Genomic DNA, 27,795 nt, shown 5'->3' on the forward strand with positions numbered 1-27,795 from the left:
CCCAATGTTACTCATATGCATTGTAGATTATGGAAGCCAAATATTGGTTCAGCATCAGACCGGGCATAAAAAATTTATACATATTCAATTCAATCAAGGAACAGAATTTGCATTGGATAGTCAAGTCTTCTGAATATAAATCTGCACAATTCAAGTGATGAACCCACTCTCTCTATCATGACTTTACTCTACATATACATACAGTGAAGAATCAGACACATGACACACTAACTAAAGAGTTTTCTATCAACTTTTTTTACATAAAATCTATCATATTCAAATTAGAGCTAAAAATATTTTTGAGTCAATTTTTGTCTGTTTTTTCCCTACATTCTGGCAAGACTTTACATTTCATTGCTCTTGAAGGTCAGCTTATAGCACTCAAACCCAATGCTTTAGAGTATGACTTAGGATTTTGAAGATTTTCACCTTGCTTGACCATCTTTGTTACTCTAAATTTTATGGGCAAGGCAGCATGCCCTCCTATCTCAAACTCATCCTCCTTCATGTTTTGTGAGTACGTAATCAAAATCATGATCAATGCCACGCAAGGCTCAGCATCAAAAGTCAAGTCTGAATGTCCTAATTCAAGAAAAACTGAGGAAAAAAAGGTGAAAAAAAATAATTTATATACTTTAGTGTAACTAAAGTACTTAGGGTCATGTTGTAAGACACCTAGGTAACTTGTTTCTGAAGCCTCCCCACCCAACATCAAGGGGAAGTCAATTTGATTTATAGTGAGAATTAGTCCTTCATCATACATGAAGAATTTCTTTTTACTATTTCATAGTATCTTATGACTTATCCATAATCTTTGAGGTTGGTTTTACTAAAGTTGATCTGAACAATACCAGTCACACAGAGAAAAGATATAGTATACGTCCAAATTAGTGCCAGCATGAACATTTTCAAAGATACAGTCATCACAGCATATACATACTGTAGTGATGTTACAAGGACTATATGAAATGATTTAGTTGTGTTTATTCTTACAATATATTAACATATATTTTAACATGGTAAGGCATGACATAGCAATTACTATATCTGATAATTTGGAAATACTCTAATACACACCTGGAATGGAATATGTTTATTATAACTGTGCAACTGAAAATGTACGGCAGAACCGAGTCTTAAAATTGGATATAATTTTTACATAATCACAGCTGGAAACCTCTGTCTTTGAATATATTATAGATTTCAAAATTATAAATGAATATATACTTACCTTAATAGGCCTGAAAGAAAACACCACCTCTAGTTATATAAACTGTAACCATGTGGTATTTCCTGCATAGGATATTTGCAGTACATACAGGTTTCTATATTAAGAATCATAACTGGAATATGTAGGAGAAAATACATTTAGTGTCTTTTATGGGCATAGTGTGATATCTCAGAAACAATTAAGGTTAGCTATTGACTTATTTTAAAATTCCTATCTCTTAATGTCAACTGTATTATTTTCAGTTCTTTTGACTATTCACATCTGATATAAGTACGTACATCATAATCACTATCATGAACATTTTTTTTCAGTTATTACATGTACGTTCATTGGGAGACAACTTTTCTCCCCTCTGCCCTGTGTATTTTGTGCCTGAACGCCTAAATGTCTCTTAAAGTATTCTTTTCTTACGAGGAATTATGTTCAAAACAGAGTACAAAAAATCTTTGTAAATATCTTGAGTTATGTCAAATAATTTTTCTAATCTTATGCTGACATTCTGTAAGCATTAAAAAATATATACCTATACTGCACATACATTATTACTCAAAAATTTTCCAGTCATCCTTCAGTAAATGCCATAAAGGACTGTGCTTCATTAAAATATACATACAGTACAAGAACATTTTGGAAGAGGCAATACAAACCTTAAAAAATCTACACCATTGGACAGTTCATGTTTTAGGACTAGAATATCAGTATGAATATTTTTCAGTATAACTACGTTGTACAAAAATAGTACATCAAACTTACTAGTCCTACTACTTTTGCAAGGCAAGCAACCTGCCTAGATACAACAAACCACATCCAGTATTCATTACATACCATCCCTTCCAAACCAGAAAACTTGAAAAAATTAAGTTTCCAAATCTTAAATATATAGAATTTACATAAATAAAGGGAACTGGATTAAATTTTTCAACTAATCACAAATATCACTACAATTATCACAGACAAATACAATGAATAAAGAAAAATGAAGAAACTGAGAAAAGGAATGAGGTGATATTGCAAACATTTAGATAATTTTGATATTTAATTAGTTAAGACTCTTAGTAGCAGTAAGATGAAAAAATACACTCAGTATGGCAGTTTGCTTAACTCACAGCAGTACTGAGAATTTAAAAAATGTAATCATATCATTAGTACAGACATACCTTTTTGGTCAGCCCTCAGAGAGCATTAGCTCGGTGGTCTGGTTAATCTACTTAAACATCAGAGAAACTTGATGATACATGGGTAGACTGCAGATAGAATATTCAAGTTTCAGCATGGTTGTTTATCAATCCTTAAAATACGGTAATTTTTTTGCATAGTAAAGATTACTCTTGATAGTTTATGGGGGGACTGTACTGCAGTTGTAACAGGTTCTTCCAAGGCTTGCAAAAAACAGTATATTGCATCACTAAATATAATGAATAAACTGAACCATACTAATGAATACTATTGCACTATAATGAATGACCATTACAAATAATGCCACAAATAAAACCTAAAGCTAGTCACTAACAAGTGAGAAACACCACCCGTTCTAATGCCGCAATAAGTACACTTAACATCTTTACAAAATTTCAAGTCCTTTAGCAAGCTTATCTTCCATTTGGAACAGTATTAGAAGTCTTGAAAAGTAATTTGCACATCTGAAGTTACAAAATTTTGAGAAACTTGACCTAGTAGCATGATTCACAGTGAATCGTACAAGGAACTGTGGGATATGAGACTATTCCCAAGAGATTCCAATTTTAGCAAATAATAATGAGATCCATTATATTTAAGTAGCTATATCACAATCATTCCCTCAGTGATGTGGGTGCTCACAACTTTCCTGTTCTCGCTGGACACAGATATGAACTGTCATATATTACAAATATCCATCCTCTATGAATGAAAATAATAACAATGGGACATTTAAACACAATGGTAAACCTGTGCAAGAGCAATAGCCATTCACTGCACTTCCATTCAAGTTTCCAAACTCCATCACTACCAAACCTAGTGTACCACTTAATGAAAAGAATAGCAAAACAAAGCTTTATCCATACCTAAAAACTCTTCCATTTGGTAATAAAAGCACCATAATGACTACATTAGTGGTAATAATTCTTTTTAAATTCAGTGACTGAGTAAAACAAAGTAACAAGAACACCCTTCACCAAATCTGCATTCCCTTCACCAATACAAAACTCATACAGGCAATGGCAAAGTTGAATATCTTGTTTTGTCTTAAATTATGAGAACCGAGCCATCATGGGGTCATCAATCAGTTTTGAGTGTACATTCTGCAAGTCCTGCAATGAAGCAATGAAACATCACATTACCAACAATAAATGTTATATTTATTTTGAAAAGTCCTCCAACATTTTTAAAGTTTTTAAATTACTTGCATTTCATAATCATGAGGACTTCACTTCCAGCTCATGAGTCAAGTCCAAGTATACTGTTTTAAGTTAATATTAAGAACACTGTATCAGACCAACTACTATACTGATATCAAGTAAAAAAAAAATTATATCTACATAATATATTGTGCATAAAAATTATTACGTATACACTTTCCAAACATAAAATACATACATACATATGTGCAATTATATTATGAACTATTTGAAAAGGAGAGGGTGAACAAGCACTGGTAAAACTGCTGCATAAAAAAAAGCTGTAAATTTAAGCTTTGATACCTAAAATAATGTAGTTAAGAATAATTTTGAGATCTGATCACCATTGTGATAGTGAAAGTTGAGTTGAATCTTTCATTTCTAACTTCTCATAACCATTTTCATATGAAAATAGTTCAGGGTTACAATCCAGTTTAGTTGATTACCTTACAAGAGTACAGAATTCACTACAGCTTCAAACAAATTCGTGGTAAAACATCTTTACTGCAACTTACCCAAGAGGTATACACGTACCTACAGGGTTCTTGACGAACAGTTAATAATCATTAATTTATTCCTATATTGCCACCGAAAATAATAGTTTTGTTCTTATAATATTGACCACCCAGATTAATTGTTTTATTTATTCCTATTGAGTCGACTCCCGGTATTCATGGGGGATGTGTATCACAACCGCCCCCCCCCCCCCCCCACCCCCCCCCCCCCCCCCCCCCCCCCCCCCCCCCCACGAACACCTTAATTCTGTGAATACTTGGAATGCTTCTAAAAACACTTAAAACTGTCTATTTTTAGTGTTCAAACACCAAAAAAACCCTCTCCAAATGCTTATACCTGGCTATTTTAATAGTTTTATCACAGAAAATTTAGTCACGAAAATATGAAAATTCAGTACATAATTAGTGAATATTTCTCTGAAAAATAATGAATAGGCATTTCCAATAATAATGTGTACATATGTTCCATAGCAAAATCCGCAAATAGGCGAGTCTACAAATCCGGTACCATGAATAGGTGGGAGTCAACTGCATTGCCCACCTATAATTGTTTTATTCCTATATTACCCACCCAAAATATGCAACTATGCCCACCTAACTCATCCCATTGCTGAGGGATTCACATGAGATATCCCCTCCCCATGAAAGAATATATAAAGGGAAATAACATGGACCCACTAAGCAAAGTAAGCAGTGAAGCAGAAAACTCCAAACAAATTATGATTGCACTAGTTGCAATAAGGTAGAAAAAACATCGAACTCCGTAGTAGCTCTTCGATGACCCGATATGAATGAAAGGAGCTCCAAAACCTTTTCATGCTATAATGACACATGGGACTAAGAGTTGTTTTTTTCAGGCTAAGAACCAAGTGATACCATGTTGAGAGGCATATTCAGAAGTACAAGACTATGTTCATCATCCTGTGACTGCAGGGTAAGGTGACCAGATTTCAGAGACAAAATCCATTTTCTGTTCAGAGGCGTAAAAACCTCCAAAACATGAAGTTTTTGTCATTGGAAAAGTAAAACAGGCATGCTGCCCTTACCATTCAAAAGTTTCTCTCACCTTAATTATCCAAAATTGCAAAGGAATTTTATAAAGATTAGGTAGATCTATATAACTATTCCACGGTGAGCTAGACTATGGCAGTTGACGTTTTCTACAGTTTTACCTCCTGAACAAGAATTTAGTAATATTTTTTTGCCCGGCTGTAATTAACCTGTAATTTACCTTTGAACTCTATTCAACGGTAAGGGGGGCATGATGATTTGGTGGGAAATTTGGTTTTCTCACAAATCATGCCGTGCAAAGCTGTTTATCATTTCCTTTGTTATACGTATACAATGTATAGTTTGAGTAGTATGGTGTGCAACTATGTATTTAGATCAAAATTTTTTTTTCCTTTATTCCAATTTCGGATCTTTCAATCACAGTGAAAACCGGGGACAGGTCACTGAAAATGGGGACTGTCCCCAGAAATTGGGGACATCTGGTCACCCTACTGCAGGGAATATCCATTTTTCAAGGCATGCAATTTTTTTCATAGACGTTCCTAATTGTATCTATACAGACTATCTTCTTCACATTGCCCTTTGCAACAGTCAGCGCTAGGCAATCAAAAATATTAGATTCATCCTTGTCGTACTGATGAAAAGTCCTGCTCTTATGATATCCATAGCCCATTTCCAAAGACCACTACATTTAGACCAGGACCAATCACCAAAGGGATACTTACCACCACAATGAGGCGAAATGCCATTTCTTTATAGTATATATGAAACATTCTCAATCATATAAAGAAGGAGAACATTTATATTTGAATACATAAGGATAAAACTAAATCTGGTAGACAGATTTAATGTTCTGAATTTATTCTAAGGTTAAAGAGGTTTCTTTTAGAATTAGAATATAGAATTTAGGCTAAAGACCAAGCGCTGGGATCTATAAGGTTTGAAAGGTGTACCAAGAGGAAAACCTCCCAGTTTTACATGTTACTATGAAACAAATGTAGGGGGTAAAAGTCATATGGAAGAAAGAGAATATGAATATGTAGAGGTATACAGTAAAAGGAATGCAAGAGGTTGCAGCTAGGGGCTGAAGGGTCGCTGCAAAGAACCTCGTGAAATGCCTACAGTGCACCATGTGAGGTGCACCAACAGTACTTTACCCCCCCCCCCCCCCACGGGAAGTTTTCTTTAAAAAAAAAAAAAAAAAGAAATATAAAAAGTGAAGTTCTACATTAATAATCAGTTTAAAATTACACATACAGTACTACTGTACACATTAATTTTGTACAATTTCCAAAATTCCACACACAAAGTCTTTCAGCAAACAATCTCTTGTGCATGATATCCCTTTCTTTTTATTTCAATCACTTAGCTAATTTTCATCATGCAATTCTCTTTTTTTGAATGAACATGTTTTGATTTTCATGTACTACATTCAATTCCAGTTACTTTGCCAATCTCTCTCTTTCTTCCCTTGATGCCATTACCAGTTATTCCCTTTGCAGCATGGAAGCACTGTATACGTACATATAAGGTTTAGATAAGCAAAAGTATTACATACATTAAGAGCATTACAGACCTAAAATGGTTGTTTGTGCAAGTGCAATCCTGTAAATGTGTCAAATTGCATTAAATTGGAGATTACTGGAGTTTTGTATTTACAAAATCGCCTCAAAGAAGGCCGAGTTACCCACAGTATTTATCTAGATCTTGTGTTTCCATACAGCGAGTCTGACTTATAAGTTAAAATACAAGATTTGGCATCTTAATGTCTTTCAGTATTTAATCAGAATACTATAGAAATAATGTGGAAGACAGAGATGGGAAAACTGAATTCACTCAGTTTATCTATTGCTAAAAAAAACTTGTGAAAGACAATTTAGTTTAGAAAAATTACATAAAATTTCCTTAAGTTTACAAGCTAACATGAAATCTCACTTGTTTACAGAAGCCCTTTAACCACAGAACATATTCACATCATCAGAACTACACACCAATTATTTTATTCATATAAGGTCAAAGGATTTATCCATACATATTAGGTATCTGGAGGTAATTTTTCCTCTGTTCTCTTTCATTTAAAAATTCTGTGGTGTTTGTATTTCAGAGACCTTGGAAGAAAAACTCAGGCCTGTACCGAGGGGGAGGCGGGAGTCAAACGACCAACCCAAAAAATTTCTGGAAATCCATATTTTCTGATTATCCTTTTCATTGAACTGTACTTACAGAGTAATAAATAATCTTTAGTTTTTTTGGCATTTTTTTCTAATTTTTTAAACATAAAAATCATTCTTTAGCAATAGGAAATGCAAGTGATAACAGGAATATGATATAGGCCACTATATTTGTATATGATTTTGAGTAAAATTCTGTTAACCAAAGTCAGAACTTTGAATAAAATCCAACTGGGTAGAAGGGGATAGACCGCATAACCAATTTTTCTTAATATAACTAATATAACATTTTCAATCTTGTATATACCTATATATGCAATAACATTTAAAGAAGAAAAGGTCCATTTTGGGAAAAACAACCCCCCCATAAAAAAAAACTCTGGGTACAAGCCTGAAACTGCATAGTATATATAATTTCTCTGCAAGGAAAGCATAAAATGTTTTGGCCTTTTACCCCTTAAATAATGTGATGGTTCTGAAAGGGAAAATTGATGTTTTAGTATATTTTTAAGTCTTAAGTCTTAAAAAAAATGTGGAATTTAAGTTCATGCATTAAGGAAGGTAGGAATAAAATATGTTCAAGAAATTTCTTAGCTTAAATTTACACATTTCTTTTTAAAAGCAAGCCCCATAAGCATAGGATAAAGTTGTGACATCAGATTTGCTAAACTGCTGACCCATTGTTTTCAAAAAATTATTTACCCAAAGGTAAATTTTCCTAAATCCACACTTTTGGCACTTCACCTCACCTTGCTTATTTAGCCATGGCTCAGTTCCAAGGTTAATGTAATTTGGTATTTCCTTCTTATCAGTATTTTAATTATTTTATGAGTTTAAGTTCATTATTTTTGTTTGCTTCTTCAAGTTTGAAGAAATCAAATGAAAGATATTAATGCATGTATTTCAAGTTTGTTTTTATTGGGCTTGATACATTACAGTTCTATATTGTTCTACTGCAGATTGCATAGAGCTGAAAGACTTGGTAAATGCTTCAATAAGATAATCTGTATGTCTGTACATTTACCTAGCCACAGGGTAGTCTAAAGATTTTGTATTATATCTTGCTGATAAGAGCGTGTTACTTTGTTAAGACCAAGGGTTTGTTCTGCGTATGAACAGCAAAATTTCAGATTATGAAAGTTTCAATTAAAAAATTATTTTATAGGTTTTAAGTACTTGCTTTGTGCGCATTCATAGCTAAGGTTGAGCTAGAAATCAAGTTATGCTAGAATATTCTAATGAAAGTAGCTACACCACTCAGTTATTGGTGTAGATAATTAATGGATTATATTATTGCATCATTAAATATAGACCAGTGATGCTTATACCAATAAAAGTTTATTGATAGGATAAAAATAAAGAATACACAGTATAATATAAATCCCCAATTATCTAAATCTTCCATTATCCAGCATACATCAAGTCCCAAGGAATAAGGAGAACATGGACTCTACAGTAAACAACTACAAAATAAGTTGCATCTAACATCAGTAAACAAACCAATTGTAGTACTGGTAGTATATTATCAAGGAATTCACACAGGTCAAGTCAACCAATATTCTGTTACCACAAACCAAATGATTTAGTTGAAATACAGTAACAAGACTGAAGTTATTTGTATGGTGCTTTTACATTGCATGGAACCAGTGGTTATTCAGCAACGGGACCAATGGCTTTACGTGACTTCCGAACCACTGAAGGCATTGTGGTTTCTTGCTAAGCAAGTCTTATAGTTTTAGCAATTGCAAGGGGCACATTTTACCAAGTCAAAATTAGGAAAAACAATGGAATTATGAGCTCAACTAAGACATAACCTTTTGAAATGATATTAATCAATGGAATGATTACATATGCTTTTGAAATTTATACAGGGTGCACTTAAAATTCTCCTCTTTAAGTTAATGCTTAAAAAAAAAGGGGGGGGGGGTCACATAAGACTTATTTAATTGAACTGGAATGGTAATACTACACACAGTAGTGTACCACTTAGACTTTGTATTTATCATAGTTTTTTGCTGGGCCACCTTTTTAAAACTGCATAAGTGTAAGAGACAGGTAAGTTTAGGCTGAAAGTTAAATGGTATTACTGCTAGCTGTGGGATCACTTGAAAATGTAATTGTAAGCTAAACATCTCTATTACATATTCGGTTTATTACAAGTGATCATAACACCCAACTGATTATTTTGTACCATCTATGTATATTCCTTGTTAGCAATTTTAAAACCTTTTACACATGTCAGAAACTTACTTTCTCCAAAGTCTTTTTCATAGTTGAACTGCTGAAATCAATACTTTATTATTTAAATGTTTAACTATTATAATACAGTAGATATCTGAAAGTCAATATCCTGATCATCCTTCAATGAAAGTAGTTCAAAACTGAATGAAGACTCAATTTAGAAGTCATGAGGACACATTTAAGCAAGGTTTATTTCAAGACGACATGCATGAATACAGTGATAAGATCTAGGATCAACTGCACATTTGGGGACTGCAAATACCGTAATGAGTGTCGTAGGGTAAAGCCATCTGTGGCTGTTATAACTAGGTAGGAAAGAAATCTCCTGAAGGATTATGGGGTATAAAATTCAATCAAAAACCGATGAAATCCACAAAAAATTAATGGGTTTTTATCAATGCAAAATTAAAAGAGAAAGTAATATTATCGTATCTTCAAACCTGGGAACATTCATTTAATGCATGGCTTTTATATGGAGTATTCGTTAGTGTATTATAATTTATTAATAATAAAACACATTACAGTATAGGAATGAGTACTTTAGAACACATTACAGTATAGGAATGAGTACTTTTCAGGCACAATGCACTTTGCAAGACTTTTTCAAAAATCTATATTAAATTTATTAAGTTTTGACATAGTTTGGATTGGTGGATACAATATTATTTAATTTTACAGGATCAAACACTTCAGGCCAACCCTATCAAAGGTGATAATTTTAACTCAAGTTATGTTGGCTGGGATATACTAGCCAAGCGAAGTTTAGCTGGGTAAAACGGTCACGTAGTGTCCCCATCAAATGCAGTCACACCTTTTCTCTTTCTAAGCAATAAAACAAACTGGATTAAAGCTCAGTTAAAATTTAAGGAAGCAGTAGACAAGCCACAGAAGCATAACTACAGACATTGCATAATATATAAAATTTACAAGATTTCTATCTCATGCTCCAAACATGAAACAGACATTTTCAGTGCAACCCAGAACTATAAGCCAGTGACTATCATACATTTCATAACTGCAGGCATCATTATTGTCATTAAGTAAGCAGTCATAAAAGGACAAATTTGTAACTAATTTGTATTTTTCATAACTAACAAACCTTTGGTCTTAACATTAGGATTTACTAGTGCCAAGCTGGAAACCGGTAGAATTAAAATTAAACTTGTGAGATTTAGGGACTATTGGCATCTATACCAGGTCACGGGGCATGTATTACCCAGAATGCCCTAGGCGTCCCGTGACCCACCAGTCATTTTTCTACCGCCTTTAAGATAGGACGTGTTTACTGTATCTGTATCTTCCTGTTTTAAAGCCAGTTTTAGTTTGCCTGTTTTTATCCATTTCACTTTCATTTTTCTTGTTAATTTTTTTCTCTGATTTTAGTTACAACTTCATTTCGTCCTCAAAATTGTAATACCTGTGACAAGGCTGTCAATATGTTACAAGCTGAAGTACTGAGGCTTCAAGCTATGGTAAGTCGCAGAGCAAAATTCCTACAATTAGTAAACTGTACACATTTTTCAAAAAATATCATTGCCAAAGGTAACCTGATCTAATGAAGAAGTCAAATATATATCGGAACTGATGGTACAAAAAGGCACTGAACATCACCAGTTCATAGCAGATATTAAAGCTTTCATGCTGAATTATGGTTATGTAAGTGATTATGTTAACAAGTACCAATAGTATTCAAAAGAAATATGATGCGATATACTGGGGTAAGCAAATTCTGTAAACAAGTGTACATAGACTCCTATACCTCCATTAGGGTTTCGTTTCTGAGCCCCTTACACACTAGTGGATCCAGAAAATTTCATTGGGGAGGGGGCCACCAATTATCATATATTACAAACACACACACACACACACACACATATATTAGTATAAATGTATTTAAGTAGAAATTATGGACAGCAATCTCCTTTTCTATCAGGAAGTACCAAATACATTATTATTATTATTATTTTGGAAAAAGACCCTTTTTTAAGCAAATTCTGTTACGCTGAATTCTGCCATTTTATTCAACAGTATTATTATTTTTGCTTACCTAATCTTGGAGTAAGCCTACAAACTACATTGTTGTTGTTGTGTGTGTGTGTGTGTGTGTGTGTGTGTGTGTGTGTGTGTGTGTGTGTGTGTGTGTGTGTGGGGGTTAGAAAAGTTCTATGGAAAAGCCTAAAAAGGTCTGATAAAGATGTTTTGCATTGAGTTAAAGATACAGGAATTTAAAGATAGGAAAATTAAGGTTTATTATTAGTATTCCCTATACTGAAAAAAAAAAAAAAAAAAAAAAAAAAAAACAAAAAAAAAAAAAAAAAAAAAAAATTCAGAGCCCTTTTAAACCATTCACAGCTTTATAAAAGCAGTCCAGAGGGCAAATTGGTAGCAGATGCTATGTATAACTTCCATAATGATTTATACTTGGCATATAAAATATGAAATTAAGTCATGTTCACCAGGTGTAATTTAGATAAGCCTAGATAGTTCTAAACAGTAGGAAACGGATAACAATGGCACCATTCCAACTTATGGTGATATCCTTTACATCCCATTATCATTCAACAACAGGAATACTTTTTAATTATACGTAATTATTGAAAAAGTCCTCATTTGAGAATTATATACATAGCAACCCTACCTGTTAACACAGCCATCCTACTTAAACTTGTCGAGGGAGCTAAATTGTAAACAAGCTCAACAAATTTTAAAAATTAATTTTTAGTTCAATAGTAACACTGGCATTGTACTCTTGAATAAATAGAATTAAAAATATAAAATCTTTCTAACAATACAAGCTATTTCACAATAATCTAACAATACAAGATTATTTCACAAAAGATAAATCAGTACAAACATGCTTTCAGATTGTACCTGAACTACACTCAGATTGCTCTAACTTTGGGGGACCATGCTAATAATTTCATTCATGGGTAAGGATTGTAATGAGCTGTCAAACATTCAAAGCAAGAAAAATAAGCACTTGAAATTCAGTCCTATTATATTTTCACTGGTGTGTGTAATTACTTCCAATAAATATGCAGTGCTTTTACTACTACCAACTGGTGATAAATCCACATTTTTTGTTTTATACGCAAGACATACATGAACTGCAGTGTTTGAAAAGTCAGAAATCCTAAAAATACAATGTAGTACTAGAAAAAATGTTAGAAAATCAACTTAGACCATCTTTAAAAATATACACTTTTGTAAAAAGACAAAAAACTGTGGATTATCAACCAAGACAACATAAACAGGGAAAGCAGGTTTTTTTAAATTTGAGAAAAAGTACCTACAATTGGCATAATGTGAACAAGCACCAAGCCAAACAGTCATGCAACCATCACCTTTCAAGGCTCCTCTTCTATCAGGCAAGAATGTATGTCATGAAGATTCTGTAAAAATGAAGAATTAAATTCAGAGGAAACCCCTTTAAGAAAGTGAGAAACCACAAAGTGAGAAACCACACTGTCCCATAGCAATTTACAGGCAATGTTATTTTTGTTTGAAAGTAGAAAAAATCACAAGCACCAACAATGTAAACACATCCGCCTCTCCAGCAGAGCCTCATCACTTCACATAAACGAGAAATTATTTAAAAACTGGATAATCATGATATCAGATAAGCAACTGGTCAAGTTTAAGTATACATATTCTAACAGTCATCCTACAAATGCTTTAAAAAAAAACTGCCTAATTATCACAGATACCTTTAACCCAAATGAGAAATCATGACGAAGATATAACAGAATAATTCATGCAAATTACGCATTCAATTGGAAAACTTTAATTTTATAAATACACTAACAGCTAACTGATGTGAAGAAATTCTTGGAATAGGTACGTTCATTATTCTGTTTTACGATGAGCAACATCATAATGAGATCTAATGTAAAAGGTTTTCCCATACTTAAATCTGAAAGTAACCCTTTACTAAAAATATCCATACTTGATATAAATCCACAAAAAACTCTGTGTTGAAATGTTGTAATGTCATGTTTTACTTCTGGGACATTACTAATCACTATATCCTTTCTCAAAAATATTTAACCAAAAATATTTAATTGTTGTAATGTTGTATTTGTTTGCATACTTGTGTGTGTATGGACGTACCCCACGCTCACCGATTGCATTAACCTTTTGGTTTGTAAAAAAAAAATTTATACAATCAGTAAAAATCTAAATGACAATAGCATAAAATAAAAATTTTGAAAATCATTAAAGTAACAACACAAATCAAAACAATCTGTAGAAAGTTCGCTGATCCCACCAAATTAGTTTGTGTGTAGTATGTAGTTATACTATGCACACGGTTGCATTAATATTTTGGGTTATAAAATTATGAAGTAATAAAATACAGGAAAAATATACATGAGAAGAGCATAAAATATAAAATTAAAAATCATAAGTGTAACGACACAAACCAAAACAAGCTGTAGCAAATTCACCACTGCTAGCAAATGAGTGTGTATGTACGTTCCGTGTGAACACAATTTCATTTATCTCTTGGGTTGTAAAAATAAAAAAAATGAGAAAATAGAGTAAAAATATCAATGACAATAACAGATGGAGAAATTCAAATCTGCAAATATGGGCTTATTATGACTGATAGATTTATATTTAAAAAACTAATTTTTGGGTTATGAGAATTTGCATTTAAGATTTCTAACATCCCACTGAATATGAAGCACGAAGTGGTAATACCCCCTAAGGAGAGATGGTGCTGCAACAGTACTCAATATTATGCCTTCACAAATAGTTTGACAAACTGTTTTACAATAATAATGACAAGATAAAGAGTATCTGTGATAATTAGAATATACATTCAACTGCACTAATCACTGCACCAGCTTCTAGATACAAACTGGCAGCTAAGTTTCAGCAATTCAAGTTCCCACATATGAGCCACATGTCTTTGAACTAAAAACAAATATTGAATCACATTTAATTAATAGAACTGATATGAAAATTATTCTGCCCCAAACATATGATTACAATTTAATCATGAAAGAAAGGAAAAAGACAACGTAAACAAGACAATTCAACACCACCCACAAGATTCCTTAAATCTTTGTTTTTGGTATGGCATACAGCAGAAACCCTACACAGAACCAGACATCTTTTCTTATGGCATCCAATTAGAAAAATTAGGCTCAAGTTGATAAAAATCTGAACATTTCAAAACAAAATGTTAAAAGCTCCTAAAGATGTTAGCCCAACCAACAATTACAATATTTCAAGGAAACTCAAGTTGCTAGCCTAACCAGAAATTACAATATTGCTAGGAAACTCTAGTGCATTCATAAATGAGATCTAATATGACAATTTATGTCTCAAGCAGCATTTGCTACACAAACTGCTTTGTGCATAACCATGCTAATGTTGACAAAACAGCATATGTAGCAAATAAAATAACTCCTCTCCCTCTTACCATGCACAAGAGTAGTTGAAAAATATTTTTTCTCTTGATCTCTCTTCACAAGTATATTCAGTCTTCCTAATGTTGCTTACCTAGTTAAATCATTTATCACTTTCTGCAACATAATATGTCAAGCTACTCCATTTAAAAGTATGGTTGTTGAATAATTCAACTCCATTAGCTAATGAAAGGATGTACAATGGTAATGGCTAGGGCATTTCCACTGAAGCACTTAATCAGAGCACTGTACTCTGAAACCGACTCAGAAATAAAAAGGTAAAATAGTTGAAAGTTTCAACACTTGAAGATAATGGTTATTTATATTTCTTACAAAGTTCTAAAGTGGATGATATATATCTAGTAATTACAGCTCTCACTGAAGAGGAGATATTGTATTTTGAGAGTATTCTCGAGCCAGCGCACAAGTGAAAAGCACTTACTCTGTTGTTTAGATGATAAAAAATTAATCTTACTTGAGGAAGATTAATTGGGCATTCGTATAGGTCAGAAGTTCAGAGAAAGCAATTAGTGATATGGCTCTAGCATTTGTTATCAAAATTTATACAGCATATGAGAATTATGTAATTCATGCATAAGCCTTTATACAGGTGTATCAACTTACAAATATCAGCTTAGAAAATAAGTTTACATTTTCAAAAGAACCTTAAGTAGCATTCTTTTCAGTTATTTTTTTTAGACACTGTCTACTTATCACCAACCACTGCTGGAGATTTATATAAACTAGCAAGGCTTGTGCCACAAAATCCACCTGTGGTTTCTTGAAACAAAACATCAAATTGTTAGTGTCCATGATCAATGATTCTTGTCCCTTCTTGATGAAAGCCCAACAGCAGTGTGGCCTCCCAACATAATATCAAACTCCAAACCACCTTGCATGTATAGCTGGTCCCATCATGACAAACATCTTATCATGCAGCATACAAGTTAAGAACAACAGTTACAGTAAAGACATCAGGAAGTTGCTAAACACTATTCCAACAACCTACATGAAAAAACACTGACTATTTTAATCACAAATCATGCATGACTTTAAATTAAAAAGCTAAATATCCAAATAGAATTAAAAACAAACTTTATATAAACTACCAGACTCTTTGAATTCTATGAATTATACAAACAACTTTCATAATTACCAATGTACAATATACGTAATATTTTACAAATACAAAAATCAACACAGTTGTGTTGATGGTTATACAGATTCTTCTTATTTTCTATGATGAAAGGGAATATGGGGTAAAAAAAATAGAATATGTCATTAAGTACATACACAATTATAGAGGAGATATCAACTTTTTCAAAAGATTCAGAACTTACCTTAAAGTACTTGACAGTCTTTACTTTCAATTCAAGTGTTGCATCTTCGTCACATAACATAATAGTTCTGGGATGCTGCTGGAAAGCAGATACAGTCCACATGTGGTTGACACCTTCCTCAATGGCCATGTGGAGTGCATAGGCTTTGTGGGAGCCTGTGATCAGCACCATCACCTGTTGCATTAGAATGACAGCTTATTCATCAGTATTTAAAACAATCAAGCAAGTACATAGGTATACACATAAATACTAAGTCTGTCAGTAGAATATGGTTAAAAAATACAATTACCCATTTCTCACTGCCTGAGTACCCTTTTACAATAAATCCTACTGTTGTTGCAAATCAAGCGTCAATAACTTTTAAAACCCCCTTTAAAGTTTCACAATATAAACAGAAAACAGTGCTAACTGTTCATAGTCATCTGTAAACATTAAATAGCCTGCTATGTCTGGAGGACTAAACTTGTTTCAGACACTAGTCTAAATAAAAGAAATAGGATAGTGTAACTGAAAGAGGTAGATTATTGAATGTTAAGTCTATTCAACAATTACGTTTTCTTTCTGGAAACTAAACGCGGCAGTCTTTCATCACATCCCCTTGTCCCATATGTCCTTAAGCACTAGACTTTCATCTATCAGATAGGAGTATCTAATCTCACTAGGCCTGCCCCGTCTGCATCATCAGGCATGCCACAATCCCCTCACTTTTTGTGAGCTACCTTTTTCACTGCTTCCAGGTGTCTGCTTCACAAAGGATTGCTATTATAACTTTTTTTCTCAGCCACTATTTATTTGAGCCCTTTTTCACTAATTGTAACTTAGTAAGTCATGAGTATATTTATTTTTCTCTCTGAAACTATTTATTTCAGCCCTTTTCACCTATTGTAACTTTGTAAGTGATGAGTGGATTTTCATTTCAGCAGGTACTGACCAGTCCTAATATAGCAAACATTTACATTTTCATGAATAAAAAACCTTGACAATACAGATGAAAGATTTAGGATAATAATCTTACTTTCAAATTTACCGATGATCTGGTATCTTTGAATAAGAGGAATATCCTATTTGAGGTCTGTTCCATATAACTTAAAAGAGTACTTGAAGTTTCTAATACTACTTTTAATAAGAGCCATCATGAATTAGTAGTATTACTGTCAAGAATACTAGTATTACTGTCAAGAAATTAACCTATCTGAAAAGTTTCAAACAAAAATCCATTATAAAGAGGTATTTACTTTTGATATACTAAGATTACCAACATTTTCATCAAATATGCCTAATAGTTTCACACAAGGAAATACCAGTGGTATGAAGCGTGCATGACAGGATACAAATAATCTTTAATTTGGACAGCATGTCACTTCAAATCAATTTTAATTTTGGGGAAATGAATGTGTCACAATTTGACACCAGACTTTGTTCTGATATACAGATTAGATGTTCACACCACAGCAATTTAACATGAATCCTTTCCACAAGTAAGATTTGTTTTTCTTTCCAATGTTTAATAGTGGTAGAATAGGCTACACAAATTGAAAAAAGCAAAAATTCCTTTTCACAGTAATGATTATAAAAGTAATCATATCACTTATTATAAAAAATTGGTTATAAACTTCATAGTAAGAAGATTACAGCCTTCCCTTTGTTAATTCCATTCAAACACAAAATATTTCAAGAATACACTTTGTGCCTGATTTTCCTGAAGAAGATAATCAACACCTGTGAAAATGTCACTTACGGGCACAATGTAACAAACACATGCGCCTGAAGACCTACCTCTCTGGCATCCATAACAGTGCCCACTCCAACAGTTAGAGCTTGCTTGGGAACCAAATTAATATCGTTATTGAAGAATCTTGCATTAGCTGTTATTGTTTCTTGATTTAGTGTCTTCACACGTGTGCGTGACACTAAACTGGAACCTGGCTCATTGAAAGCGATATGTCCATCTGGGCCAATTCCTTAAGGAAAAGGGATTTTTGAATTATTAAATATTTACACAAATTAAATTTACCACTACTAATGTTACTAAAATACTACATGTTGACCAAATATACTGCCCAATTTAATTCATGTGCAGTTAACAAAATTTAGTTCTGCAAAATTATATATCAGTTTAAATAAAGAAAACATGAATTGAAAAACGGATATTATACATGAAGTTTCAAATTACCTCCCATGAAGAGCTCAATGCCCCCAGCTTCCTTGATCTTACGTTCATATTCCTGACACTCCTTTTCCAGGTCATCAGAATTCCCATTCAGAATGTGGGCATTGGCAGGATCAATGTCAATGTGCTTGAAGAGGTTCTCCCACATAAATGTATGGTAGCTTTGTTCATGATCCCTTGGGATCCCTGAAAATAAGTTGCTAAATATATGTACATTTTCAAAATGTTAGTCACTGGAATAAACTAAGACCGAAAAGTCCCAACAATACGAAGCACTAAAATTTAAGTTAGGGGTTACTGGAGGATGATTCAATAAATCACCAAGCATATAGTGATGCTGAAAATGATTATAAGTATACATTTATTGACTGATTGGTCGGTTAGTTCTTACTGGTGTCCCAAAGTACACATTATGATTAGGGATAAAGCAGTCTCTTTTTGCTGATGTGATATTTTTGCACGTATGTCAGAGGAGTCCATGTCCCAGGGCAAAACTTTCCTAGCTAGCTGTGCTAGAGTACTGTATGTTTAACTTGCGGTGGAAATGCAAATAAGTTTTTTTCCCCCTTATCAATACATGTGGTATGTGCTTGTCATTCTTTCCACTGATGTGTTTCATAGCTAACCTTCAAGCTTGTTCATTCAGGGGGTTAGGTTACTATACATGTAGCCTTACTGATGGTTAAGAACTTAGACACTTATCCATTTAAATTATGAGTAAAATATTCAAATCATATCATCATGAAAAAGATAATTTACCAAAACTTATTTACTTGTGGAAGATAATGAAAAAAACCATACATACCAACATACTCATCCATGTTGAATGTCTTGACATATTTGAATGAAATTTTTCCAGCTTTGTGGTACTTCACTAGTTTCTTGTATGTGCCAAGTGGTGTACTACCTAGAGAGATGAAAGACACATTAAACTGTAATTAAAATGTTCATGCTACAGCATAATGTACTAGATGAAGCATAAAACAAACAAAAGTTAAGGATTTAAAATTTTCTCTTAAAATTTTGTAGTTGCAATGGAAAAATATGCAGACAAGCTTTGTCAAAAACATGTTTTGTGATTTCAAACTTCTGTCCAGACTGAGCATACCAACCCCTCCCAAAAAACCTCCCTTATCTAGTTAGAGATCTCTTTCCATTGTTGAGTCACAAGGCCAACCTTTGTAAAAATGACAAATTTTTAATTAATTTGTATTTTTCATAGCTGAGGTCTTAACAATAGGATAATTTTCTTGTGCCAGCTGGAAACCGGTTAAAAACAATCCAAGATTGTAATGCAAGGAATCTGTGGCACCTGGCAACTCATGTGTATATGAGGTGGAAGTTGGTCACTGACCAGGCATAGAACACCATGACAACCTTTTTGTGTAATCCTTCTATTAACTGTACAGTACACAAAATAAATACATAAACATGCTGATAAACTGGAAAAAAAGGCCTTGCTGTAGGTAATTACAGTAATATCATTGCCAATTACTTTTTTCCATAAAGTTAAAATTATTACATTATAAAATGTCCTGTATTTTCCTTTTGCAGTGGCATTCTTTATCAACTGTTTAAAACAACACTAAATGTCAAATGCTGTGTTTCTGTCATTGGACCATTACAGCTTGAAAAAAAATCCTTAAAATTATATCATGATATAAAACATAACTTTTAAAACATAAGAACACGAAACTAGAAGCAAACCAGAAGGTAGAATAAGTAATAAGTAACTAATTTTTCCAACATTTGAAATGCCTTTACCACAGGGCTTACTTTCCAACCACTAGTGGACAAATACAGTAGTACACAAGAATATGGATCCTGAATAAAACTTATATAACTTCTTTTTCTATAATTTCTGTTACTCTCAGCCAGTTTCTACAGAATTATATCAAATAACAAACAATAACAAATAACAATAAATAAAAAATTCATTACCAATAGAAGTTAAGTACTGTACATAGCAACAGTTTTCATCAGAATTATGAAACAGAATTATAATATTTTTATTTCTAGTATAAGCCCATAACTTATCGAACCCCTTTTATCTGCAACAAAATGTCCCTTTACAATGTTCTCTGAAGGAAGGAAAGTGTCAGTTTGCGGAAGATAATTAGTGTACCTAGACCTTGAAAGCAACCAGTTTATTCTTTTTTGGTGTGATCAAAATTAAATACCAACAATTGTGTGATCAAAATTAAATACCAACAATTGCGTGATCAAAATTAAATACCAACAATTCACATCAATATATATATATATTACCTGCACTATGTGACCATGCAAGCAATCTTAACATATTGGAACTACACAATTTTTCAAGTAGCATGCAATGAAGTATACTCTTTATCACCAAGAGTTATCTACCCTCTGAACGACACGTAATCTTGCATCCACAGATAAGGGTAGAGGGCTAGTGAATATGTTCATTGACAAAGAGATAGTGCAGGACTATAAAAATACTATTACTCTCTTTTATCTACCTACCATGATATGGTACAATAGAGTACTACTATGTAGAAATGCCAGTTCAATCTTATTACTATAATTGCAAATGAATTGCATATCTCTATCATTTCCTTGTTGTTCTACTAAATTCTTAAAGCATAAGTTAATCTCACTATACTATGTACTCTTTCTCTCCAAAGGTGGAATCTCAAACTTTCTTAGAGAATTTTTTAAACAAAAACAGAACTGATTCTTTCTCCTCTAGATCAGGTCAACAGTAATATTCAGTGGTAAATTATGTTACAAGAGCTTTCAAACCCTGTCCTGGGATCATCTTCAGTCTACCTAAAATCATCTATACAAAAAGTAAATATGTAAGCTCCAGTTTTAAGGAAAGAACCTCTAATGGACGAGGCAACAAGCAGGATGGTCAAACTAGGTCATTGCTTCTCCTCTACTTATATTTTGCGGAGCTATCCTTCTTGATCTCCACACTTGTTGTTCTGTATGTAATTCTTTGTTAGTGGTGACATTCTCTGAATACCGTTTATTATATGGTATCTGCAGGGTGATACAGAAGAATGAACAATAACTGAGGAGACAATGAAGGATAGCCACACAAAATTATAAGTAGAGGAGAAACAGTGACCTAGTTAAATATTTGACTTGGTTGGATAGTTGACCGTCCTGCTTGTCGCCTTGTCTGTAAGATAAACACATCATCGAGGTTGCCCACTGCTTCTCTCCTTAAAACTGGGGCTTACATATTGACTTTTTGTATTGATGGTTTTAGGTTGACTGAAGATGAAGCCAGGGCAGGGTTCGAAAGCTCTTATAACGTTTTTATAAAATCAACATAATTCAACATTGAATATTATTGTGGACCTGATACTTAGTGCAAAACTTACAGTAACTTGTCGTATTACAGAACTATATGTTATGCAAATACAACAGGTAAAGTCATATTCAATACTCCTGTGAATATGCATTATCAAATTAACTTGCAAAAGTTAAATATTTTTGTCACAATTCTTCCATATTGGTATGAATAATGATAGTCAACTAAAAAAACAATATAAACATATCAGCACTTTTGAAACATCATATGGGAATCTGTCACATGCACTGCACAGTGCTGTCAGTCTGAAATTTGTTATCACACTGGAGAGTGTAAGATGTCCCATAGTGAAGTACTGTACCTTAAGTACTTCAAAGACAAATGCCGCAAGAGCACATCTTAATCAGCTTTCATCTGTAAAATCATTTATCTAAAAAACAAATCTTCAATGATTTTGCTTGTCAATTTCCAACTACATATTTAAAAATTCAATATATATTTCAAATACTTACACACATGCTTCCACCTAAGAAAATATCACAGATCCAGTTTTCAAAAAATGGATTTCTGTCTTTAAGACTCCTTTTCATTGATATGCTTTAAGGTCTTATCCTACAAAAGAATGCAAGCATTTCACTACAATGAAACAACCTATGGGAATCTGTCATATGACCTGTGTAGTGCAATGAGTAGTATAATGAGACAAACAATACATAGTGTAAGATATCCCACAATGTACCACTGAAACAAAAATTACACTCTTTAAAGTACTGCACCTTCAAAACTTCAAATGCAAATGCCACGTGATACTTCTTTATCTTGAGATTACTTTTGTACATTGTTTGTGCCATCTTAAAAAATAATTTAATCTACTGGGTCTTTCTTGTAAAAGCTAACTTGCATAATTCATTACATTTATGAGGTGTCCGACCCTCAGGAATGTAATGAAAACTTATCACCTTACAAACTGAAAAACTAAACACACATGTTAGGTAACCAGACTGCAATTCAACAAATAGTGCCTAGCATAATTTATCTGCCTATTGTGCAAGTTAAACCCTCAACCTTTTCTTTACATGACTGCTCCTAAGCTCATCAGCTAAGTAGAAACATATGTAAGTGAAATTCAAATCACAAATATATTAGATCACACTCCCTTGAATAATTGAACCTAATGCTGCCAAATTAGTAAAATGAGCATATCTAAACATCCCTTTAGTAGCAATTTCCCTTCCTGTACTGAATGACCCTTGGCCAAAAGTTTACGTATACTCTTCCTTTCCAGTAGAACAAAAGTAAAATTCAAACTCATTATCAAGAAAAATGTAGCTAGTATATGAAAATGATGCATATTTCTTGTCCCAAAAAATTTTGATATTAACAATACTAAAGATTTTTAATCAAACAATAAAACTATTCTAACTCTGTCCTACTTTTTCCTGACCATTTGTAAATAAATGTTTCAGACCAACCCTATTTGTGTCTAAAAATTTGACGGAGTTAAACCTTTATAATTCTGTAATAATCATAGGGCATATTGTCATGTACTCACATGGCTACCTAAATGATACAGGCAATTTTATCACAAGAAATTTATTAGTTGTCGTTATTATTTCATCAAAAATGTGGAACAGTTATGATGCAATCAAGTTACAGCAAATTATTATACCAATTGTATATTAGTTATCAAAAAGGAGTTAAAATGCAGAAAGCCAAGCTTTAAAAAAAAAGGGGGGGGGGGGCAGTGTCCCATGCTACATTTGTTTCAGCTATCAAGAATAAAAAAAAAAACAATAAAAGCACCATAGTACAACTTTATCAGCTTTTAACAAGAAAAATTAGTACAGTACAAACAAACATCATAGCTTACCTGTTGGTAGCCCAAGAACAAAGAAGTTATTAGGTCCTGGTTTGAAGTCATTTATTCTTTTAATTACATATCTGGCAGCCCATTCTGCCACTTTCTCACTGTCATCTAAAATAACTAAACGCATCTGTGAAATAAGAGAATAGTCAGTACTATAATTTAGAGGTTAAGGTATTGAAAATGCAAAACAATTTATGTGTACATATAATACACATATCAAGTGATTTACATGTTAAATAGTATAACTAAAATAATGACATTTTTAAGAAAGTTCATTTTTAATACAAACCAATCGGTTTACACGTCTAATCTTGTCACCAGCTGTTCCCAGACACACTCCATAGGACGTTGAACACTCCCTATTCGTCAGGCATACATTTCGGACACCCAAGCACCGCCGGCAGTATCCAAGTCACTCGCCTGTGCTGTCTACTCTCCACAAGATGAGTGATGGTGGAGAAGAGACCTCCATGTAAACTGATGGCGTTTATATTTAAAGACTCGGATACTGAAACTTGGTAACAAGGGTGGTAGTGGGTGTGTGCGGGAACCCTCAATGACCTGCCATCACCAAATGCTTTTCCCTTTAGCATCAGGGACTACATGGGGTAGTTGAGGTGGGACCATTATAAAATGCTCTGGTATACTATAGTTTCTTTTTACAGTAAATTACCATACCACTTCTCTTCCAACTTATTTTTACAGGAGCTCTGTGAACATGGACATGCTGCCCTCACCAGGTCTTCAATCTTTACATGAAACAACTCCCAATTAACACCTGTCCCATCCATCATCAGGTCTGATAATAGCCCTAACGTGACAAAGTTACTGCTTTAAGCTTTTCAAAGTTACCCTGATAAGCGGACTATGGCACTAAGGTACAATATAGCATGTCCAGGGCTAATTTACAAAGGTAAACTGCTACTACTGTGTCATTTGCTTCCCAAGTTTGTGGCGATGTCTGCCTGTCAACTGAAGCTGTCCAGACTGATGAAATATCCTGTCAAAATTGCAACTGCTGGGTTTCAATTGTTTTTGTTACCCCTGTTATCTGGGAAATGGACTGCTAAAGCATCCCCCATAAAAAAGGTTTTGGGTAGATCCTACTCCTTGGTTGTTTACAGGAAAGACAGCGTTTCTTGAAGATTGTCCCTCGATCCTTTCCAAAAATGCCTTATTTTCTACAAAAGACATACTGAAAGGAATATGTCTCTTAAAAGAGTGCCTAAGATGACTACTTCCCAAACTGAGAAATAATACGAACACTTACACAGTTCACTTTAGCAAGGTTTTCCCAATTAGGTGATCTGACCAAAAGTTGTTCAGAGGTGTTACAATTGCAGCAAGGCAGAACAGATAAAAAGAAATATTTACTGATCATAGAAGTATGTATAGCAGGAAATTATACCTTTTTTGAGTGTGTATTTAATGGTCCTTTTCTTTGTAGAATATAAGAATACCTAAAACCTACTTTTGAAAAAAAATTAATTATATATAACTTTGGTTTTGACCATTTTGTTCTCTCACATTTCTGCTAATTGCATAAGTTAGGAAGAATGAATGCATGGCATTCCCCAGCACTGTAGTCAAGATGGCCAGTAGGATGACATGAACAGATTTCAGTAGTATCAAATAGGTACATTCAGAATTCCACTTAAAGGTTCCTCTTCCTTGATATAAAACAGTACTGTAATGTACTTATCTAGTATAATACAGAAAAAGGGTGGAATACTGGTGTTTACTTCTGCTACCTGGTCATTATTTTTTAGTTTTCAGTGATTAACTACATTAATTTTTTATCTGCTCTATAATTATATAGCCTTTGACACTCACTTCAAATGTTAATTAATAGTCAGTGAGTGAGTGTTGATAAATCTTGAACAGACAAAAACTAACAGTCAGCACTGCCAAAGGCACTGATTAACCTGGTATCTAATATTCAAATGACCAAAATTCATTTTAGAGTAAAGAAACTATCCTCAACCTACTGAATTTACCTTAGACTGTAGCACTTTATTCCTGCCGTAAATAACAGTTCTGTAGCCTTTGCAATAACTAACTTATCCTTTGTCCCCATAGGAGGGTAGTGCCATCAGCGGATCACATGTGGTGGTCTGTAGGCATTACTTAGGGGTCTTTGCAGCGTGGGTTCGGCCCGTAGCTGCAACGCTTTTGTTCCTTTTACTGTATCTCCCTTTTATTTTCTTCCATCTTACTTTCCACCCTCTTCTAACAATTGATTCTTAGTACAACTGCATTGAGGTTTTCCTCCTGTTACACCTTTCGAACTTTTTACTGTTAATTTCCCATTTCAATGCTGAATGACCTCATAGGTCCCAGCGCTTAGCCTAAAGAAACATGTAAAAAAATGTGCTATAGTTTCTTTGGCCCAATCAAGTTTTCTGTACAGTGATTAATACAGAATGAAACTCACAGCCTATTCATGGCCTGTGTTGTTGGTACCTAGGTATAGCAGTGCCACATGTATAATATTGGCTAACTTTAACCTAAAATAGAATAAAAACTACTAAGCCCAGAGGGATGTCATTTGTTATGTTTGATAAATGGAGGGTGGATGATCAACCTACCAATTTGCAGCCCTCTAGCCTCAGTAGTTTTTAAGAAGTGAGTGAGGGTGGATGTGCATACAAAAGCCATATCAATAGATTTCTTTTACAGAAAACTGAAAAGGGGAATGGTGAAATAATAAATCAACCTAACCAAGAATGGCTGGTCCCCCACTCGACTAGAGGGCTGGAACTCCCAGATGGCCTGATCCAAAAGGAGTTTCTTATTGGGGATCCCGCATTATTGTCAGACATGGGAGCATTTTAATGGGTTCTTTAAGCCTTGTTTACCTTAAACTTAAAATAAAAAATCCCATTTTTCACCAACTCAGTATTTGAAAGCTAGTAGTATAGGTGTGACTCCACAACTAACAGTTTCCAATATGTAAACCCAGTTACAAAAATACCCTAGGCTTATTAAAAAAAAAAACCTCTAGGGGAAAAATTACAGTAAACTGCATACTATACTAACTTGCACCCAGTTAAACTTGTAAGTCTGGATACAAGCCTACCGTAAATAAAATTATATATACATTACGATGTACTCATGTAAATTGCAACTTTTTTTCACCATCTTATGAAAGACCTAGCAAGCACAACGGATTCGGTAAAAAAAATGTTTTGACACGAGTGAATGATTTTGTACATTCTCCAAAAACAGCAACACCATCTGTGTTGGTGAACATTGAACTGTGTTAGCTAAATAACACTAGCTACGTCAACAGACGTGAACAATTGCCGGAGCCCTGACTACCCTACAGTCCTCCTGTAATGTATGCTTTAATATAATTTTTCATCAGCGAGTTCACACAAGTCCAAGAAAAGACTAGGATACCTATAACATATCTTGAACCTCGAAAGTAGATCAAACAAGAAAACAAGGCTAAATTGCTAAATCATCCTGGAAGCATATGCAGGGAGGGATCGATTATCAATTCTTTCATATTTTATCTTTAATAAAGAAAATGGCCAGAAGAAAATAAAGAGCTGGACGGAATTCGAAGATTGCTAGAGTCAGTTTCTTAAAACGAAACCAAGTTGGCAACAAAAGGCTTGGTTAATCCGGACCACTTATTTCATAACAACCAGTTGTCCAAAGTCAAGGTCCTCGGGTTGTCTCGCCAGCAACAAGACAAGCAAGCATCTTACAAGGGCAAACAGTGGTGCAGTTGACAAGTGTATTTAACAAAGCTTAATCACAAATATGTAAACCTGTGACTTTCACTTAGCTTTATTAAAAAGGCAAACAATAAGGAATGGCAGGACGCACCAAGATGTAAATCATGGTAATAACAAGAATAGATAAAATATTTAACGTACCTTTTAATCTGGCAGACACCGTTCACACGTCTACAGCAGACGGACTTCTGTTGTGATATGCTACTGCTTACGTCGTCGGTCGGATTCGTCCTCAAAGTCCTAAGCAACTGTGCGTTCTTCTTCATGTAAATTGATAAAGGACCGACGACTTGAGCATGACATTTCGCGCTATTTTTTTTTTCTTTCATGTAGGTACCGAACATAAAGATTCAGATTAAAAGATGTATGATTTAGCATGCTTATTTATTTTATTATTCTCTATTACTTCCGCGTTTATAAGGGTT

At 33.7% G+C, this 27,795-nt stretch overlaps 1 protein-coding gene across 3 annotated transcripts; it reads right to left on the minus strand.

Annotated features, from left to right (window-relative positions):
* Positions 1–1,080: 1,080 nt before the first annotated feature.
* Positions 1,081–27,668, minus strand: LOC135200778 (glucosamine-6-phosphate isomerase-like). 3 transcript variants are annotated; one of them, XR_010311358.1, is made up of 8 exons: positions 27,512–27,668; positions 23,628–23,751; positions 19,274–19,375; positions 18,472–18,654; positions 18,075–18,259; positions 16,299–16,472; positions 12,838–12,936; positions 1,081–3,519 (listed from the first exon to the last, which is right to left on the minus strand). XR_010311358.1 is itself a non-coding variant. In XM_064229420.1 (8 exons), exons 2-7 carry the CDS (start codon positions 23,749–23,751, stop codon positions 12,892–12,894), a joined length of 813 nt encoding a protein of 270 aa, XP_064085490.1. In that variant the 5' UTR covers positions 27,512–27,668; the 3' UTR covers positions 1,081–3,519; positions 12,889–12,891. The 3 variants fall into 3 exon arrangements, 2 of the variants coding, with proteins under 2 accessions (XP_064085490.1, XP_064085488.1); XM_064229420.1 differs by having other exon boundaries at positions 12,889–12,936; XM_064229418.1 differs by lacking the exon at positions 12,838–12,936.
* Between the last annotated feature and the right edge of the window lie 127 nt (positions 27,669–27,795).

The sequence above is a fragment of the Macrobrachium nipponense genome, chromosome 27 (assembly GCF_015104395.2).
Source record: "Macrobrachium nipponense isolate FS-2020 chromosome 27, ASM1510439v2, whole genome shotgun sequence".
In the NCBI taxonomy this organism is placed as follows: domain Eukaryota; kingdom Metazoa; phylum Arthropoda; class Malacostraca; order Decapoda; family Palaemonidae; genus Macrobrachium; species Macrobrachium nipponense.

What these genes read in the sequence shown, in the direction of transcription:
- LOC135200778 (XM_064229418.1), bottom strand. Translation starts at nt 23,751, where the DNA reads ATGCGTTTAGTTATTTTAGATGACAGTGAGAAAGTGGCAGAATGGGCT. An exon ending in CAACATGGATGAGTATGTTG is followed by an intron (nt 18,655 to 19,273) that starts GTATGTATGGTT and finishes ACTTATTTTCAG; the next exon opens with GGATCCCAAGGGATCATGAA. An exon ending in AGACTGTCAAGTACTTTAAG is followed by an intron (nt 3,520 to 16,298) that starts GTAAGTTCTGAA and finishes GCTTCATTGCAG; the next exon opens with GACTTGCAGAATGTACACTC.